The sequence below is a fragment of the Macrobrachium rosenbergii genome, chromosome 7, assembly GCF_040412425.1.
Source record: "Macrobrachium rosenbergii isolate ZJJX-2024 chromosome 7, ASM4041242v1, whole genome shotgun sequence".
Lineage (NCBI taxonomy): Eukaryota > Metazoa > Arthropoda > Malacostraca > Decapoda > Palaemonidae > Macrobrachium > Macrobrachium rosenbergii.
In genome coordinates, this window is record NC_089747.1 from 12,739,894 (window position 1) to 12,761,354 (window position 21,461).

Below are 21,461 nucleotides of genomic sequence, written 5' to 3' on the forward strand. Positions count from 1 at the left end.
AAAGCCTAACTGATTTCTTTCTGTATTTCTTATTATCTTCTGTAACCTCTTTCAAATAAACACAATATCCTTTGGAAGCTTAAATTTCAAGTCATTGGCCCATGTACGCTTATTTTATATGAATAAGGTCTTATCTTCGGAAAATAATAATAATAATTAAAGAAATTTAGAATGAAAAGCAAACAGATAGAAGTGTGCTGACGGCTTGCTGCTGGGAAAGTATCCTCATTCAGGAGCTGGTAGAAGAGGAAATCTAATGCCCTTGTTTTACTTGGGCATGACAAAAAGAACAGATGGGGGCAGGCAAGACATCGTCAGTAACTCCAAAGATACCATCAGTCTTGCCTTTCGTAAGATGAAAGATTACGCACTTTTGCAGTCGACTGACCTTCAGCTATAGTCTGCATCGTTTTTAAAGAATTCTAGAAGCTAAACCGATGGACTAGTTTGTTGCTTTGCACAATGGAACTTCAAACCCAATCCACATTACGCAGATTTGGATTGAACAGACATAAATTCCGGAGTTCCGTCATCAGTGAACGCAACATTAGTAATGATAATAGTAATTAAAGAATAGCTTAGAATTCCTGAATTATCTTTGAAAGCTCGACGCTCTTATCCGTTTTATGACGATCTCCTTAAGAAAAGAGAGAGAGAGAGAGAAGAAAGAACGCGATGGAACTCTACGGAGAACTCTATCCGTGTTTCTCTAGAAATTTTCCCCGTTTCCTTAACAATTATACATAATAATATAATAATAATAATAATAATAATTATAACTTCGAAAATAACTAAACTGGTGGGCTGAATTAAATTTCTTGAAACTATAGACCCTGGAACTCAATTCCATGTATTTTGACAGAAAAACGAGATACAAACAAATTCACTCAGTGTCTTTTTCTTAACTGGAGTTTTGTCTTATATAGTTTCTTGTGTAGGAGGTGCATGGATGAAATGTGGCACTTTGAAGCTTTTGTTCGCATCAGTCCTAATGCCCTTCCAATTTCATAAGTCTGTCTTTGAAATCGCCTAATTATTCGAGCTCAGAAAAAGCTAAATGACGTGCATCTGTATGTAACTCCACAGTACAATTGTAATTATGTGGTAATACTGTAATAGTAATTTTATGCTGTATATAAATGTTGTTATGTAAGCTTATTGTCGCTAAAAGGTTCTGGATGGTGCATACGCTCCTAAGACACATTAAGAATAGTAAATGTCAAAAAAATACTTCTACATATACATTGGCGAAATTGGTAATGTATAATTAAGCCGCTATAATCGTTTAATGGTCCACATTAGCTGTTGTGTAGAAGTATGGCAACGTCACGCAACACTAGACTCTTGTTTTCTCACTGTAATATGTAGGATTTGTTACGTCTTAAAAGTGTCAGTGAAACATGTTTTCATACCCTGGAAAAAACTGGAAGTTGTCAATTCTTTCAGTTACTATGCATTCGTATATTGTCATATTCATGTTTTATGGTTCATCAAACACGGAGGAAATAGCACTGCTTTTTTATTGTTATTTCAGAAATAAACGCCTAAACTCTGACAGAAGATTACGAGATATTGGAAGTCCTAAACTAGGTTCCAGGCTCTACAGTAATCGTGTTGCTATACGAGGAACCCGTATTGTTAAACATAAAATGGCAGAGCGATAATTCGGACGACATATAGACAAAGAGAATTTTTCTGCTTACTTTTTTGATAGTTTCTCACTATCTCTTCCTCTGTTGTGTGTATGTATGTGTATTTCAACTTCTCCTTCAAGAAGTAACAAGTACTCGGATTGTATTCATGCATGTATACATTTTAGTTTTCTGTAAAAGAAAACTATTGTGACGGCTTTGTCTGTCCGTCCGCACTTTTTCTGTCCACACTTTTTCTGTCCGCCCTCAGATCTTGAAAACTACTGAGACTAGAGGGTTGCAAATTGTTATGTTGATCATCACCCTCCAATCATCAAACACACCAAATTGCAACCCTCTTGCCTCGGTAGTTTTTACTTTATCTAAGGTTAAAGTTAGCGATGATCGAACTTCTGGCACCGCTATAGGTACCAACAACACAGGCCACCACCGGACCGTGGCTGAGTTTCATGGGCCACGGCTGAAAGTTTCATACAGCATTATACGCTGCACAGAAAACTCGATTGCGCCGAGGAAATTTCGGCGCATTTTCTCGTTTGTTTTTAGTTATGAATTAGCTGTATTCCTCTATATTTATTTTTATGAGGACAGTCTTTTGACCCAAAAGTATTGTCGAAAACAAAACAAGTAAAATGAAGATATGGTTTATTGCTTATGATATACGTCTTGTAGGACACAGTGAAAAGATAGCGTTTGCCGTGTCATATACTGCACATAGTTTAATTTGAAAAATACAAAGAGACTGATTTCAAGAAAGTGACAAACTTCAATAGATGGGGATTTGAAGAAATTTAAAAGGGAAATAAAAAGATTCCAAGGGTAGGAACACACACACACGCGCGCATCGATTAAAGATACATATATTGAAAATGGGTTAAGTTAAACCTCAATGCGAGCAGAAATGCAGGCGAGGTCATTCAGAATACAAGAATTCAAGGAAGGAAGGACTGAGACTACAGAAAAAACAGACTGAGAAAAAGAAACTCTAGGTTTCAGAAAATTATTTAAAGTGAGAAAACTTAATAAATCGAGAGAGAGAGAGAGAGAGACAGAGAGAGAGAGAGGGAGAAACATGACGAACTCTAAGGACCATCTTAAGCTTCTGCCACCATCCTGAAGCTACAGTTTGCATCACTTAAGGAACAGGCATTCGTACTTTTTCGCCGGCTTCCCTAGACCCAGGGCATAAACCATTCACAAATTTAGTATGTTTTTAGACGCGTAACCTCTCATTCGGCTTATTCTAGCTCTCATCGTAATAGAAAAATGAGGGGGAAGACTCGCTCCATAGGCGAGAGAAACACACACACACAGTAACAGCATAATTCCATTGCGCTGATCAACCCTGATTGTAAGATGAAGAAGGCATTGTAGTGATGTGAATATGACATGCCCGCTTGAAGCCGCCCCTGAGCCGGGGCACGCGAAATGGGCATCTACGACATCCCGCATGAAGGTCGCTCGCATCTTCTATTGCGTCTCGCTGCGAAAATAGTCTCGGCTTCTCCTGCGGGTTCAGGATTCGCCATTCAGAGAAGGCAGCAGAATGCTGGTAGCTATGCTTTGGGGTTGCTGGTAGTTTCTGTAGTGGTTTTGCCCCCCGTGGAGACAGGCCGCCTTCATGTGGGTCTCAAGTGGTGGTTAGGCCGAGAGAGACCTGCCGGAGCTGTGGGCTGGCTGCTTTGACTAATTCATGTGGCTGTTGTACGGCAGAAGTAGCAGCAATAATAATAATAATGATGTAAATGATGGTGACATTTGCTGGTGATACTGTGCTTAGTATCACTGGTTACTAGTCGTTTTTATCAGGATCATTATTAAAGATAGTATTATTACTACTGGTACTGTTATCATCCCCATCATCATCATTATTATTATTATTATTATTATTATTATTATTATTATTATTATTATTATTATTATCATCACTCAGCCCAGAGCACCATACCTTCGATACAGATTTCCATTGCCACTCGCGAGAAACAAAATACACTCAGAAGTGCCTCTACAAATGAAGTGATCACTGTCTGCGTTGCAGATGCAGGAAGACGCGACTGACTGTACCCTCTTTCTATACATTATTTATATTGTGTGACATTTCACCCCAAGACCCCATTCAAAGCATAAACGCGCGACGTAATTTAGAGCAATTAAAATGACAATGGGAGTGTGACGGACATTGTTCAAGCAAATTGGAAGGCCTCGCAGCTGCCTCCTGCTTGTTAAAGCTTTGTGTTTGAGAGAGAGAGAGAGAGGGAGAGAGAAAGTTTTGCCACGTGGAATGATAAATGGCTCTTGATTAATTTTCAAAGTGTGGAGAAACTGATTTATGTTCGAGTGCAGTCATTACTGAAAGTCTGTATCATAATGTTATGTATATTTATTAACTATAATATTTAGAATATATATGTGTATGCATATATATGGATATATATATATATATATATATATATATATATATATATATATATATATATATATATGTATGTGTGTGTGTGTGTGTGTGTGTGTGTGTGTGTATGTGTTTGTATACATATATGTATGTGTGTGTGTGTGTGTATATTTGTGTCAGAGGGTCGAAGGCAAATTACCGCCTCAAAGATATACTTACTCCTAATTAATTCGTGCACTCTGTAAGGAAAGCACATCGATACATAAACGTTTTTATGCACGTCCACGTGTTCTGCACAGAACAACTACGTTTCATCGTAAAGTGTAACTCTATCTCAGAAACAACTTTCTTATTGTTCCTCAAACGATTGGTTGGTTGTATTGCAGATGCGGGCGAAATCATCTTTATGATATGTTCAGTCTTAAGTTACTCTACTTTACTGTTGCAATTGACACTTGCACTTCTTCATTGTCCATCAGTTGCTCTTTAAAACTTATCAGATTATTACGAGATTTCTTTAAAAATAATTTTTCAACACGTGCTGCCAATTTTGTTACGTCTAGGCAAAGAAAGTGTACAATAGCAGCATTAGATCTGGTCCTTTTTTCGTTAATCTGTAATTCGTTAGACAAGTCTGTGCACAAGCCTGAATACCCTAATCCAAACACTATAAGAATATCTGAAGGTTTGCCGTGGTCCCTGAAAATAAATACGAATCCTAGCATACCTAGATAACTGTTGGAAAAGAATTAACTTGCCTACCGTCTTAATTTCATTGTCAAAGTTGTTTTACGTAACTGTTCTCTTTTGAAACCAAACGTTGATTGGCATGAGGTTAAATTTCAAGAATTTCGGAATTCACGCAAACATATGAAAGATTTTTAGATGATTTAAAATGAAATCTGTCAAGGGAACATTGCAGTACGCGAAATATCGTTTGACTTTAAAGGGATAAGGTACACATGTAATTGATAATTCCAGCGAGATTTGATTGATAAAGAAATTAAGTCTTGAAGGACAGTCGACGAGAAATTCAAGATTATGTAAAGTTGAGCCACTACTACAGTGCATGGTGGGCGAGAACATAAGACAGTGAAAGATGGCATTCTGTTTATCTATCTATCTATCTATCTATCTATCTATATCTCTATATCTCTCTCTCTATATGTCTATCTATCTAAATATGTATATATATATATATATATATATATATATATATATATATAAACAGGCTGCATTGATAAGCTATCTGTCTATCTATCTATATATGTATATATAAACAGATTACATTGGATAAGCAGTCACACAGATATTTCCAGCAAAAAGGCGGTTGTTTTTAACAGGTGCCTCGAAAAAAGTAAAAATAAACAGCTACCGAATGAATGAAATTCATACAGATTTGCAATCTTCTAGTGTAGATTCTCCTAAAATATCCTCCATAAGTGTGGCGTGAACCTTTTTTTTTTTTTTCAAGTGCTACTATAGGCTGTAGGACGAAGTGTACTATGTGGCCTTTGTAATTACGCTAGCAAAACATTGCTATTTGCGAAGCAGTGTACGATCGTCATAGTTCATTACTTATTTTAAGAAATCATTTGGTCGAATTTTATCGGTTTTATTTAAAGGCTGTTTAAATTAGAAAGATTAATCTTGAAAAATCATTAAACTGGTCAATCTTACTTACAAGCAACATATCAGTTCGTCTAACCTGATCATCTTTGGCCCGAGCTGAATGAGAACATAGAAAACGAGCTTCAGATTCTTACTTTTGGAGGTCGTACTTATTTATTTGTATTTTCAAGTCAATTTTCTTCAAAGGCCACGGAAAGTTTTGCAAATATCGCTTAAGTATCATTTTTGGGTTCAGAAAAGTATCTGTACGTTGATGCAGTATGGTGGATTTCTTTTGTCACGAATGTGATATTAACCTGGACAATTATCAATGAAGACAAATGATTCTTGTTTATAACTTTTTTCATGTTGGTAACAGCAAAGAAACGCTCAAAATTTACGGTGCGCGATTTCTCGCTCTCTCTCCAAGTATGCCTCTGTTAAGCCAACCAGGAATTATGTACGTGGTAGTTAGTTAACTAGTGGGGGTTGAAATATAAACATTTCAGAGGCAGTGATCAGTACTTTGTCAAAAATTAATATAAAACCAGCTGGACCTTGACGAGTCGATCGGTAATCCACCTGGGGTGATTCATGCTCAAATTATTCTCTCTCTCTCTCTCTCTCTCTCTCTCTCTCTCTCTCTCTCTCTCTCTCTCTCTCTCTCTCTCTCTCTCTCCCTTCTCGTAATTTTTTATAGTGTGTGCTTTATATATATACAGTACAGTATGTGTGTGTATGTATGTACTGTAATATTATGACGCACATCACTTTTTGGGTATAATTTTTGGGTTAATGAGGTATGATTTTTACATGCGCACCTATGAATGGCCATTAAAGTACTAATTTTAGTTATATCGAATTTAGAATATAAGTGGGTCCTTAAATGAGAGAGAACACGATATCTAAAGTGAGGTCAGTTGCAGAGCGTGCTTAAAAGTCTGTCCTATATTTTGGCTGTATTTAAAAATTTTAGTATTAAGGAAATAAACAACTTACAATTGAAGTGATAGAGTTTTTGACATAATGTAAAACTTGAAAGGGTAGATAGACATCATCTCTCAGTCACTGTTGCCTATGGGGACTCGATATCACATGTGATTCCACAAAACTGCGTAAAGACTATTTTAAACATATAGTTGTGGCCACTATTTTTGCTAGTTATGACGATTTGAAATAAAGACAATTAGGCTACTCTTCAGCAAACGGTCTTCTTGACCAAGAACAAAGATTTTCCATTGTTTCCAAACGACGACGTTTGCCTTTAGGAAAAGTAACATTAAATATTTTGAAATGGAAAATCAACGTGAAAATTACGTCTAGTTTGGTTGTTGCATGCTACCACTACTTCGCTACAGCTTCTGTTAACTGCCTAATTCTATTCCACTGTCATACTTATTTCTTCTTTAATTACGCACACACACACACACACACGTGTGTGTGTGTATATATATATATATATATATATATATATATATATATATATATATATATATATATATATATATATATATATATTTGTGTATATATACGTGCGTGTGCTGACGTAATTAAAATAGGCGGGTTTCAGCTGGTAGTCCTTCAAATTCTCTCTTTCAGCTCTCTCTCTCCTCTCTCTCTCTCTCTCTCTCTCTCTCTCTCTCTCTCTCTTTCTCCAGAGCGCTCACAAACGCGGATTCCCCTGGGAAAATGATTATTGTAGACTGCAAACTTTTGCCCACGTTAGCAAATGTTGACGAACAGCCGGGCCTTGCATTTGCCATAATGCAGCGCCTGAAACTACGATATTTTATCAACTCGGAAATGAGTTAAGTTATTGACGCGCTGCAATGGCCGTCCTCCGCGTGATTTTGGTTAGGGTTTGTCCGATTGGCGCTCCTTCAAATATGTATTACTGCGATGAAAGTTTCAGTGTGCCAAATGGACGACGACTGCCGATGGTACGCTTTTACCCGTGGGGTTTGCGACTGTTTGTCATATCGAGGTTTAAGTGACTTTTTGTTTTTCATTTCTGTTTTTTGTAATTGTTAGTGCTTAATGTTTTTGTGATGTACTTTTTGTGTCATAAATGTCTTTTAGTTTAACTTCCATTCTTTAAAGGTTAATTTTTAAATGTTAGTATTTTTTACAAGTTTTTATAGGTATCAGAGTTTAACCGTTTTATAATTTTATTCTTGTTATTAGGCAAATGCTATATACGGTTCAACGTTTAGATTTTATTTCGGAAGGCGGCAAAATGAAAAAGAAAATTTCAGTCCATAGTTTGGTATTTTGCAGCGAAGTTTATGGTAAATTATATAACAATACAGCAGCGTTAGTTGTCATTCTGTTAAAACTACGAGCTTTTGAATACACTGAATACGAGCAGGCAAAAAAAAAAAAAAAATTAAAATATTAAAAAAAAATTAGTTTTTGCTCCTTTTTTCATGTGTTTGGTGAGTGACATTATCATTTTCTTGCTTCCCAGGCCTAAAAACTGAGATGTCCAAGTTAATGGAAAACAACAATAACAACAACAACAGCGGTAGCACCAACGGCAACGCAACCTCCTCCGCCATCAACAACGGCAGCAGCAGCTGCCCCTCCAACGGCAGCAACGGGAACGGCGGTAGCAACTCGACGTCAGGCAGTGGCGCCAGTGGCGGAAATGGAATCACCAACAACGAGAGAGTCCCTCCACAGAATTCCTTCTCGCCTCTGCCTTCCCAAAAGGCGTCTTGTAAGTGGAGGATACAAAGTTTCCTATTTGTATTTAAGGTATTTGTCACGTATGATTATGATCATACAGAGCCCAGGCACCTACCTTCGTTATACTCGTAAGCTTCTTTGACATATCGCGATTCGAATTTCATGCTAATCAGTAAGACCTGCAGCTGAGTGAGTCATCGTTTCATCCTCGTCAGACTACGATTTAGAATACGCAACGTTTAGTGGATGTATGTGGTTCAGTTTTTTTTTTCTTTTAGATTTCGAACTGGTTCCGTTCAAAATAATTTATCCCTCCTCGCTTGCTAAGTAAACGTTTACTCAGCTGGGGTTAATGTAAGCTGTGATAGTCGTCACTGGGTGTTACGTTAAATAACGTCGGTACAGTTCTCTCAAGGGGAACTGCTCGGTTTGATGTACTTTCACGAAAATATGACAGAATTGTGTGTTTATCATTAATTCATTTCGTTTTTACGGATTTTCCTTGTGTGTATGCATATGAATGTTTGTATTTCCTCTGAGTAGAACTATATTACCATGTATGCAGCACTTTTCAGGTATTCCACTCCTTTCTCACACCACTTTCGAATTGTACGAACCTTTCACCAGCCAATCGTCCTCGATCAACTTACGCTAAACCTTTTGCCAGTTGTAGATATCTCCACATTTATCACCTATTCAGATCTCTCTCTCTCTTTTTTTTTTTTTTTTTTTACACTACATTCGCTATGCAAACAGTAATTCCTCGAGAACTTCGACCCATTTTCTTTCACTTGCATACTTCACTTCCATAAAGGAAACTTGGCTCAGTAATTCATTCATATAATCCTGCCTTGGTTTCTTTAGATACCTTAGTCTCTCTTTCCAGCCTTTGGTACACAGCCTGCTACCAACTTCCTTAATTCATATATTATGAGATTCGCATTTTAGCAAATCCTGTCATCGTCAGTTATAAGTACTCCCAAATATTTTCACAAATCATCTATTTCCACTCTTCCATCACTCATATGGGCATTTGTCATTGCTCCGTTCAATTTTTTTTCTGTTTACCTTCATAACCTTACTCTTGTTTTTCTCTTTCAAACATTCAAACCATATTACAGATTCCTGCTGTTTCTTTTCATTATCTCATATTTATTTAAACATCAGCCATTATTACTCCATTCGCAATTTACTTTCTTACCCAACAACTTGCGTACCTATATCAAATGCCCTTTCTCTAATTTCTCGAATCATTCCATCCATAAAGGTGTTAACCAGGCATGGACACTTCATTCAGCCGTATCTCAGACTCAGTGTTACACCAAATCAACCACTGTCCCGTCTGCAGATTCCAGAGTATGATTTGCTTCCAGCATAAAATCTTTTGATCTCTGCTGCTTATCTACGATACCGTATATCCTAAACATCCCCTAGTTGTCTTTATTGATTGTTTCATAAGCTTTTAAAGGTCTGTGTATTCCATGTTCAGCTTTTTCCATGTGCTCCCAAACTTTTCATATAAATGTTTCAAAACAAACGCTTGAGTCTTGGCTGTCTAGACCCACACTGTTCATCCCCAGTCCATCCGTCCGTTGTCTGTCTTATTTTCTGTGTCAAAATTCTGCCATAAACATTCCCTGGTATACTTTGTAAACGTTCTGCCCCTATAATTCTTACACCCTTCTCTGTCACTTTTAATTTGTTCCTCTCACCCGTTCGTCTGGAACATTTCCTCTCATCCAGACGTATCTTACGCAGTCCGGTGAGGCACTCAGTCATATTTTCACAGCCGTACTGCGGTATACAACTCATTCCATCAACTCCAGGTGTTTTTCCATTCTTCAAACTCTTAATTGTCCTCCTTAAGACCACAAGCCTCTACCACAAGCATTCGCTAACCCCTTTCACTCTTGCCCCTTTCAGCTCTGCCTTTCCTCTACAACTCTTCAAAATACTCTCTCCATCGTCCCAAGATCACATTTCCTTCTTTGCCTCTTTACTTCTTAAATACAGTACAGTTGCTCATTTGCCTTTCTGCATTTGCTTCCCTGTCGAGCAAAGTCTTATTCACTTGAAGTTCTTGCACTTTTCACCCCTATATTTTCATTACTGGTTCTGTTTCTCACTCCATTTGACTACCCTGTCCGTCCTCCTATATACCTGTCATCTTCTCTTCTGTCATCCAGTTATACCTTAGATACTCTCATTTTTGTTCTCATTAAACTTTCATTTTCTCTCTTTATCACTTACTGTTTTTTCTCTCACCCTATACTCTCCTATCCCCACAAGCGTTCCCTGCTGACTCTAGGACCACGTATATACTCACACACACACTCACACATATGTATATATATATATATATATATATATGTATACATATATACAATATATGTATGTATGTATATGTGTGTGTTTGTGCGTGTGGTTGTCACGTATGAATGAGAGGGAAGTTACATATTTTTGGCTGTTTAGGTAACTTTTACTCCCAGGCAGTTCATTATTGCAGTTCTGATCAGTAAACCAAAAACCGACATTATTCCTGGAACTGATTTTAGTAGATAGTAACTCTAGTTATCAATCACAAGTACCCTCGCGCACCTTATTCCAGACACGGCAGCGTCTTTGCGCATGCCTGAACCTGCAGTATTTATGAATATGCAGCCTCTGTTCCACTTGAGCAGCAGCATTTTCGTGAGGGGGGGCGACCAAAGAATTTTGAGTGCCCCGCCGATATTCAAATTCCGAGTCGAAACCATATCGAACAGACGCTGTCATTAATACCGACACTGAATGTCATTATTATTTGGACATTGTTGAAATAATAGCCTCGGTACATATTACTTGCAAATGGCTTTTGCCTCTCGATGGCTGTAACCATTTATCTTTCCCTGACAAATATCTCTGGGACGAGTTGGACGTGTCCATTTTGAGCGAGTCGGCGGTAGAAACCGTTATTAATGTTATGCCAAGTACGCAGCTTTTGACGGGGATGGAGGTGAACAGCCATACACAAAACACACACACACACACGCAGCACGCACTCACACGCACACATACATATATATACATACATACATACGTGCATTATATATATATATATATATATATATATATATATATATATATATATATATATATATATATTTATATATATATATATATATATATATATATATATATATATAGAGAGAGAGAGAGAGAGAGAGAGAGAGAGAGAGAGAGAGAGAGAGAGAGAGCAAAACTATACTTAAGCAAAGGAAAAATTATAGAAAAGAGGTAACAGAAAGAGAAACATTATAAAAAGAAATTAATTGCATATAAAGTGAGTATTCTAAACAAAACAATAATTGCAGCTAATTTAGTTAGAACCTTTCAGTTCCCAACAATTCGACTACATGAATGTTAGAATTAATTTCGTGTTTGGTACTTCGTAGTGGCTTGTATGGCTGTGGAATATTGAATGCAAAGGATGATCAGAAAAACAATGACAAAACATGCCCTGTGAGCTCATCGAATGACGGTGCCAGAGATTAATAATCAGATCTAGATTAAGAGCTTTAATAAAGCTCCACTTTTATCCAACAATTTCCAAGAACTAAACCTTTTTCCAACAATTTAATGGAACTCAGTCTTTACCTAATAATTAACGAAATATTGCAATATCGTTGACCGCAAAATATTAGACAGTTGATAAGGTTGGTGTGTAGAGTACTGTAGGAATTAATAAAAGAATGTGCTGGAGTTTCCAACCAAAGACATGACTTTTGTCTGCTTCAAGGAATTTGGACAGGACTCTTGAACACTTTTAATGCAGCATTTTGGTGTAAATTTTAGGGAACTTCGTCAATAAGTGATTCGGTTCCCATATATAGCAGAGGAAGTAGTGTAGATTCTGTTACGTGAAGAGAATGAAAGGGTAGACTGACTTGGGTCTCAAAACATGCATGCAGTAGGTAATTTGGATAACTGGTAACAAACAAGTGAATTATCAGAATAATATAAACACAGTTACTGAATCACGCCCGGCTAACGTCATTCACAGTGGGTGATATTTCTTGACATCGTAAATTCATGTTAATTAAGTTCTGTACCAACCTTGTATATCCTCAGTTTAAAAGAGGCCCTTTATCCCCTCACAGATGCCAATGGCTCCTACTCTCCACACAGCACAGTCAACGGGACGCCCACACCTTCACCACCCGCCCTATCGTCTCCGCCCACACATGCTCATGACTCCTCTGCGCCCGGGAGCGGCGCCTCTTCAAGAGACAGCCACCGTCAGATCTCGAAGGTGAGACTCCCAGAAGGGAATTCGGAGGAGGGGCCGTTACAAAGGCAACTCTTTTACAGCGTTTCCGGGTTCCCTCCCAAACGCGCTCTCTGTGATTATTGCCGTCTTTGGCATGGACGAAAAAAACCGTGTGTAGTCAGTCTTTCCACTTGTTTTAGTAGGTTTGAAAAGAGACAGAAAATGAAGGAGTTCTTGTAGCTCTGGTTTCGCAAATTATCTCGTTGAATACTACTTAAATCTCATTAGCGGTAGGCCTGATGAGGGCAGACAGCTAAGAGTGCCTTGTACATGTCGGCTAGTGGCCATGAACTCCGTCAACTTTCTGGGCAAGCCTGTCGGGACTTTTCTTTTTGTGTGCTATACATTGTAGCTCATAATATTAACATGCGGTATTACTGTGCGAAACTTTAAGCATCTTTTTGCTCATAAACTTTAATTATCTTACATTTTTTCGTACTTTTTATGGCTTTAAGATCAAACATTTGTAAATTTGTGAAATCGCAACTATATCTTCGGTATCAGACTAATGATTATTAACTTTTCGTTATCGTTTATTAAATTTTAAATATGAATTTCAAATATATATTTATATGTATATGTATATAGTTTGATAAGGAGAGAGAGAGAGAGAGAGAGAGATTATATTATGTGTTTTTCGGCTTTATTACTACGTGAAATTAACATTAGCTTATTTAAAGTTAGAGATCTGAAAGACATTTAGGGTGGATTGCATTAACTTGAGGTTTTTTTAATCTTTCCTTTGTAGCTATAAAATTTAATATTCCTGTGGGTGTGCTATTATTTCCAACTATGGGCTCTTTATCTCTTTTGAAGCTGGATCCAGTTTACCTCGTGAAAAATAATTTGCCATAGAGATGAATACTGTTTTATTGTTTTTTGTTTCCTAAGACACCTCACAAATAAAAACTCCCTGTTCTTTCTCTGTGATCGTGGCTATGAGAGCTCTGTGGTTTTCTTGAATGGACAAGAGAGAGAGAGAGAGAGATTTTAACATAATTTGATCCCTCAAATCGTGTGTTTATCTTTAGGTACGCCGCTTCTTGACAACCTTGCATCAATTTGCCGCAGACATTTCTCCGGACGTTGGCGACCGCGTCAGGCATTTGATCCTTGGGCTCTTGGTGAGTAATACAAAAAACATAAGAGATTTTTAGTAAATGATAACAGTGTGATTTATGATGTATTCTGTGGTATAAAAATACCTTTATCCATTCAGATGTAGCTAAATTTTATCGCCGTATGTTCAAGATGTGCTCGCGTTCGTAATTGTATGCCTGTATGTCAACAAACAAAGATTGTCATAGGGGTAAAAACTAGTGTAAGTTACAGATTGAAACCTTTTTAATAAAGTTAAGAAAAGCAACACATAAATAGATATATGCATCAATACAGTTGAGACATAAGTAACAAAATGAAGGGAAAAGGATATAATTTGAATGAAGAAAATCGTTCGATCCTATTCATTCTTTTGCAGAGCGGAGGTGTGAGCGTAGAGGAATTTCACGGCGGCCTTCAGGAAGTGACGCACTTTCCTCTGAGGCCCTTCGTTCTTCCCTTCTTGAGGTCCCACCTGCCTCTCCTCCAGAGGGAGTTGCAGTCCCTTGCGAGGAGAGCCACTATGGTAGGTTTCAGCAGCAATGTTTTATGCGGCAGCAGCAGAAATAGTAGTAGTGGCTGTGTCCTTTTGTTCTAAATGATCCTTTGAGTTTTGCAGGAGATTAGAGTATCGTATCTTTTGCCTTAATGCTATTTCATGTTTTATTAAAGTTTATTTTCAGTTTCTCTTATTAATAGTTGACCGAATACAGGCCGAATTTTCCATGTAGGACACACACGACACAACACACAACACACACATATATGTATATATATATGTATATATATATATATATATATATATATATATATATATATATATATATATATATATATATATATATGTATATACATATATATATACATATATGTATGTATATATATATATATATACATATTATATATATATATATATATGTGTGTGTATATATATATATATATATATATATATATATATATATATATATATATATATATATATATATATACATATGAATATACATACATATATATATGTATGTATTGTATGTATATATATATATATATATATATATAACTATATATATATATATATATATATATATATATATATATATATATATATGTACGTATATATATATATATACTGTACATTCATATGTGTATATATACACATATATATACTTGAATGTATGTGTGGTCAACTTAATTGTATATGAATTATTTACATTGTCATGTCATAAACATAAGAAATGTTATGTTATTTGAAGGACGTCACACAAAATTAATGAACTCAGTACACGCGCCCGCGCACGTGTGTGTGTGTGTGTATTCTCAAAGATTTCTAAGGTAAATTGGATGAATACTTAAGTCTGGTCTGGCCCGGAAGGTTCGTTTCTCCTTTTAAAATCCGCAAAATACGCGTAGTAACGACGTCCACCTCTCTTTCATAGTTAGATGAATCGACGAGAGGAAAATAGAGTATCCGCCGCGGTCCGTTAGCCACAATTGTTGCTGTTTATCCGAAGTCGATACGAATCTCATCAACTTTCTGATTAAGGATTCGCTTCCGCTACACCATGCAAGTTCGGACTTCCACCCTTGTAATTATATTTGCATGAGGAGGAGGAGGAGGAGGAGGAGGAAGCCTATACCGGTTCCCTTGACCCTTCCTCTTCCCCCCCCCTTCTTCCTTGTCTTTCGCCTTTCCTCCCTCTGTCTCCTTTCTTCGTCTTTTCCCCTCGCTCTTTCTTCTTATTTTCATCTTTCTTCCTTTCCGTGCCCCTGCCTCTTTTTCCTTCCACCTCTGTCTCCTCTCCTCCCTCTTTTTCCGTTTCCCATTCCCCTCTTTCTTCCTCCCTTGCCCGTTCTCCCCTCTTCTTCCTTATCTTTCTCTTATTCCTCTCTCCTTCCGATTTCTCTCTTCCCCCTCTTTTCTCATTTTGGTCCATTTTCCCTTATTGCCTTTCTCTGTTCTTCTCCCTCTCTCTGATTCGCTATTTCTGTTCCCTTCTTCTTATCCCGTTCCGCACTTATAAATATGTCTTGATATTTTTGTGCTCAAGAGCAGTGCTTAAACATCCAGAAGGGAAAGAAACATAATGTACAGGCGGAAGAACAAGTTGCCACACCCAGCTTCCTGTAAGATCTTAACGCAGGTTACCAAGGACAAACTAGATATGTGCTTAGAGAAAGTGTTAGGAAGATGCCAATATGGTTATTCGAAAGAGAGTGCTAACGGGAGATAATGGAAAAATACGTGTAATTCACAAGGAAATGTGGATCTTTGTTGTCTACAGTGACAGTGTTATCATAGACCTTAAATATAGCTACCGTATAAACCTAGTTATGATACGCTGCAATAAAAGCAAAAGTTGCATTCGGATTTAAAAAAAAAAAAGACCAGAATGATTTGAGCTCTACGGTGGGTTGAGGCAAAGGATGCGTACTTTCCCTCTTATTGTTTAATGCGGTCTTAGAATAAGTAAAGCGAAGCACATGAGAAGTAAAAGTTTATGTCCAAAATATTGGCCTTCGCCAATGGTATCAACATTACAGGAGTGTCCATAAGAGTGAGTGGCTCCCTGTACCTACCATTTATGAAAAGACATCTAGATTTGAAGCACAAGTAGACCAAAATATTTAGAAAACCCAGAATAATGACCTCAATCTAGATGGCAGGAATAATTAAACAAATACGCTAAATTAAGCAGTGTCACTCAAGAATCTGGTACACTCAGCAATGGGCTACGTTAAGGCCTGAGAGTTAATAGAGTGAGGGAATGCTGAAGAGTAAGCTAAGGTAGAACCTTTAGAACCTCAACAGCTTGGAAGTTCTCTCACTGGAAGGGGAATCCTTTGATGTCTCAATGTGCTTATGTGAATTTATTCAACTGCACCGAATTATTTTGCTTAATACTCCTGCGTGTTTATGTTGATTAATATCTTAGTTTCTCTTTTGTTAACGAAAATAACTCGATTTAGAGCCCTCTCCTTGTAGAATCATTGCGTATGTTTTAATTTGATACTTCATCTCCCGAAGCTATCTGTTCTTCATGGACACGTTTCTTGATCCTTATATTCATTCATTTATTTATTTCTTATAGTTGATTGTACACATTACCGAACTTGATACTGTCCAGACATTAATTCTTGTTTCTCTTTATCATCTGATTGTCTCTCAGTCTATAGATTTAGTTTCCGAGCGGGAGACTCATCAGTCACTTGTTACGATGTTGTGAAAACTTTAGAGTTAAAAAAGTTATTTTTACTCCAATAATGATAATCAGACTTATCTTGGGCACCTTCACAAGTGTTTTCGTTAATGAAAAGTAAATGATGATCGTTCTTAAAAATTACCTTTCTAGGTTTCCCTTTGCAGAAAAAAAATAATATATATATATATATATATATATATATATATATATATATATATATATATATATATATATATATATATATATATATATATATATATATATATATATATATATATATATATATATATATATATATAGAAATATCAAAACTCTCATTCATTCCGCTCTGTTGGATTGCTACGCCTGATTGAGCTCCACAGCCCCGTACACCCAACTCTTAACAGTTTCAAAGCAATGATTATCTGGATGGGGTTGCCAGCTCCGCGCCCATGCTCTCACATGTTCGGCACCCATCCAAGGGCTGACCAGACTCGATGTTGCTCAACTTCATTTACATGTATCGAGTGCCAGCTTGAAATATTGCATTATGTTCGATCATTTTTTACTTTTGGGATAGAATAGACCCAGCTGCCGAATGACTTAAGAGGACATTATATGTTGAAATAATGGATGAAAAGAGATAATTATATTCTTATAATGAGTAAAAAATGTATTTAATTAGAACGTCTAAGAAAGCTTATTTTTCGAATGAAGATGCTTGCAAAAAGGCCCTACTTTTTATATCAAATAAATCTCGACAATTTGACTGATATTTCTATTGACTGTTTATTTATATATCATGTGTATTTATTGATTCACCTATTTGTTTCCATTTTTTATTAATTTTCTGTGAAATGAAGTATTTAATTGTTGATTAACTTATGTCTCCCATTACATTGCAGCCTGTATCCCAGTACGTCACGATGCACGAGGCAGCGTTGTTGGAATCGACGGCGGGTGAACCGACAGACTTCTTCTCCTCGGAAGTGACCAGCGGTAAAAGGAGGCATGAAGGGTAAGTTCTTGGCTTACGAACAGGATTAGGAAAGATTGACTTGGATTAGGAGAGATTGACTGGGATTAGGAAAGATTGAAGGCATTGAACTGAGGGCGGTGATTTTGCACTTGGTGATAGGGATGTATTAATAGTTTTGTGTGGGCTCAGTGACCTGCGATAATAATTAATGTAGAATAAATTATTGGGAGGTGCCCAAGACTGAGGTTTCTGGAGACAGAGGGTCAGAGAGGGATGTGGGTAGGTGAAGAGAGAGGCGAAGGGGAGAGACGTGTTAGATGGCATAACTTGCGGGCATACCATGAACTGCAATGCCCGGTGGAGCCATAATCGTGGAACTGGTGAGCAAAAGCAGAACAGAAAATAAATGCATGCCTTTATTCATTTCTTATTATATACAATAAAAGGCGAGTATGTTATACGTGCAGGTGCGCAAACACCTATATAGTTTCTCTTTTTTGATGCTATTCTGCGAAGAAATAATCCAAGTTTGCACGAGGAAAATTGAATGAGACAAGTAAAATGTATAAAATCAGGAGAAGCAAGAAAGCTAATTGTATAATCATCCACACCACCCATGGCTACAAATTTCGTAAGAATCGTGCCCCCCTCCTTCCTCCCGAAACTTCTGTCCTTTATTCTGTTCGTTTGACCGACCACTAAATCATCTTTTCACTCAGCCTTATCTTTTTGCCACATCTTCGTACCTACATTTCTCATCCCTTCAGTCAGTTCCTATTCCACATATTCTACATAAATAATGCATTCCAACATTCGCAACATTTTTTCATTCATATTCAACACCTACACTTCTATCTATCAAGGAGAGTTGGCTCAACAGTCTTTTTACATTTCAACTTTGACTTCCATGGGCACCCCTCTTTTCCTGCAAATATTTTTTAGAGATCCTGCTGCTCCTCCTTTCTATATCATAATTCTCATCTCTTATTCTACCATTACTTCTGACGTTTACTCCCAGATACATAGGCCTGTGTGAGTATATGTATATATATATATATATATATATATATATATATATATATATATATATATATATAGATGTGTGTGTGTATATAGAAGAATATATATATATATATATATATATATATATATATATATATATATATATATATATATATGTTTTTGTGTGTGTGTGTGTGTGTGTGTGTGTGTGTGTGTGTGTGTGTGTGGAGCAAGCATTTTTCTTATTGAACGCAATTTTCTAGCAATAATGTATCTTGTATTTTCCAGTTATTTCGAAAATGGCGATTCCGGCGTTGGAAGTGGTGGGGGTGTCTCTCCGCCCCCTGCAAAACGTCTGGGTATATTTTCTCCGCCATATCCAGGTGTGGGCGTAAGTCCTGACCCACCCTCACACCCACGAGACTACCGCACTCCTGCACCGCCCGATGACGAGTGGAAAAATATACATGTGGTGAGTTTTTTTTTCTATTAAACTTTCCGTGATATCCTCTAGAGTCACGACCCCCTTTTTTTTCTTTATTCTTATCCCTAATTTCATTACTTAAAAGATCTTTCTTATCGACATTTTATCTCTTTTTGAATCAGTATAGTTATTCATTGTCACCATTTTAACAGATATATATGCATTTTTCTGTCAGTGCTTACAAACACCATTCCTTTGAAAGTGATAATTTTCGTTTTCAAATGTTCCATTAAATTTAGTAGACTAAAGCATGATTGTCACCCTTTCACTCACTATTATGCCAAGTATATAGCACACTCAGTTCATTTTACAGTAACAGCTTTACCCCTTTTTTATTTTCTTCGTAGTCAGTATCCATACTTCTCGTTAAGCGAGTGTTGACCCAACAATTCTTCCATAGTTTTTGTCTTCCCTGTCGTTCAGTTGTCTCATAAATCATTTGCACACATTCTGTCACCTCTCTTTCTTCTCTTGTTCTGTCTCATGTAGGGCTCTTACGTTCGTTCCTACAGATGTATGTGAAATATTCGTGAAGTGATCAATTGATCTTATGTGTCTTTTTGTTTCACAGATGCTTACGTGCATCTTAAGCATGGTTGAAAAAACTCGCCGGGCCCTGACCATGCTACAGCAAAAGGAAGATCGCGATGGAGGGACCTGTGGGCGCATTGGGTCTGTCGGGGCCACAGACCTCCGCCAGAGAACAGACTATGATGCCGAGGTCAGACGACATGCTGCAGAACTTGTGGCACAGAGCATTAGGACTACAGAGGAAAGAGTCTCCGAAGTTAAAAGGAAAGCAGGTTAGTGTCTCTCTCTCTCTCTCTCTCTCTCTCTCTCTCTCTCTCTCTCTCTCTCTCTCTCTGTAGGGTTGTGCTTGACTGTGGGAACCAGCTTTGCTGATAGTTTAAGAAATTCCGATAAATGATTAAAGGCTACCTTCAGCTTTACACAGATTCCAGTACTAGAGAATAAAGGGGATAAATTATATCAACTAATATTTACCAACAACTTGCACACTTTCCTTTGCATAGGCAGTGTTAATCAACTGTAATCACTTCTATGTGATTTGGTTATGATTGTGGATTTGTTTTTGTATAGTTTATTAGGCACCAGATACATGTATTGTTCAGTCACTGTTACTCCACTTCACTTTGAGAGAGCCTCGGGAAATAGTTTGGCAATACCAGTGTTGTTTTCTTCAGCTGTATCTGTTATTCAGTGAGAACCTAACCTCTTATGGCAAAGTAGATGCCTTACTCTTGAAACTAGATCTCTGATTCATTTTTTTTCCCGGTAAGGCTTATAGTCTCGATTATCCGCAGAGGAAGCAGTATCCGAAGTACGTCGGGCAGCAGTCGCAGAAGTGCAGAGAGCCATCGGTGCTGCAGAGGCCAGAGCGCAAGAGTTGGTGGCAGCTGAGAGGGCCAAAGTCGAAGCGCTTCTGAGGGAGGTTGGCCGTAGAGATTCCACCGAACCTCGAGCAGAACCTCAACAGGTAACACCAGTCACTTTAAGATCTATACTTACAGAACCTTTTCCATCTTCTGAGGTTTAGGAAATTAGAATGAAGTTTCAGTTGTAGAAGTTGATATACCAAAAAAGGAGGGGTTAGTGAGATTCAGTTCCTGAAAAGTAACATATCACTAACGGTAATTTTCAGAGGCTTAAAACACAGATTTAAAAAAAAATTTTTTATGTTCTTCGGTAAGTCGGCCAAAGGTTACATATTTATATGACCTTATGGAACTTTACTAAAACTTTTACTTGTATATGTTTTGGATTGTTTTTTTTTTATAAAACAGGCATATCGATACGCTAAAGTATGTTTAAGCATAGTTTTCTAACCTAATGCTAAAATCTTCAATACTATGATGAAAGTGGATATATCTTGTTCTTAGATATTGATTTTTTTGAACACATTGTTCACTAAAGACTATGGCATACGTAGTAATCATTAATTAATTTTACTAGAACAAGCCTTTCTTATCAGGAACAAGCCAATTTTTATGTAAAACTTGATGAATGCAGTACAGGAAATTACGAATGCACATTCATTAGAATGCAGCA

At 37.1% G+C, this 21,461-nt stretch overlaps 1 protein-coding gene across 6 annotated transcripts in view; it reads left to right on the forward strand.

Annotated features, from left to right (window-relative positions):
• nvy (CBFA2/RUNX1 partner transcriptional co-repressor nervy) overlaps positions 1 to 21,461 on the forward strand; it is a 314,183-nt gene that overhangs the window by 285,260 nt on the left and 7,462 nt on the right. For all 6 annotated transcript variants that reach the window (XM_067106554.1, XM_067106557.1, XM_067106559.1 and 3 more), the window contains 8 exons: positions 8,123 to 8,374; positions 12,483 to 12,634; positions 13,684 to 13,776; positions 14,130 to 14,276; positions 17,832 to 17,944; positions 19,196 to 19,379; positions 19,963 to 20,194; positions 20,717 to 20,889. In XM_067106554.1, coding sequence (XP_066962655.1) covers positions 8,123 to 8,374; positions 12,483 to 12,634; positions 13,684 to 13,776; positions 14,130 to 14,276; positions 17,832 to 17,944; positions 19,196 to 19,379; positions 19,963 to 20,194; positions 20,717 to 20,889 — 1,346 coding nt within the window. The remainder of the gene's footprint in view (positions 1 to 8,122; positions 8,375 to 12,482; positions 12,635 to 13,683; positions 13,777 to 14,129; positions 14,277 to 17,831; positions 17,945 to 19,195; positions 19,380 to 19,962; positions 20,195 to 20,716; positions 20,890 to 21,461) is intronic.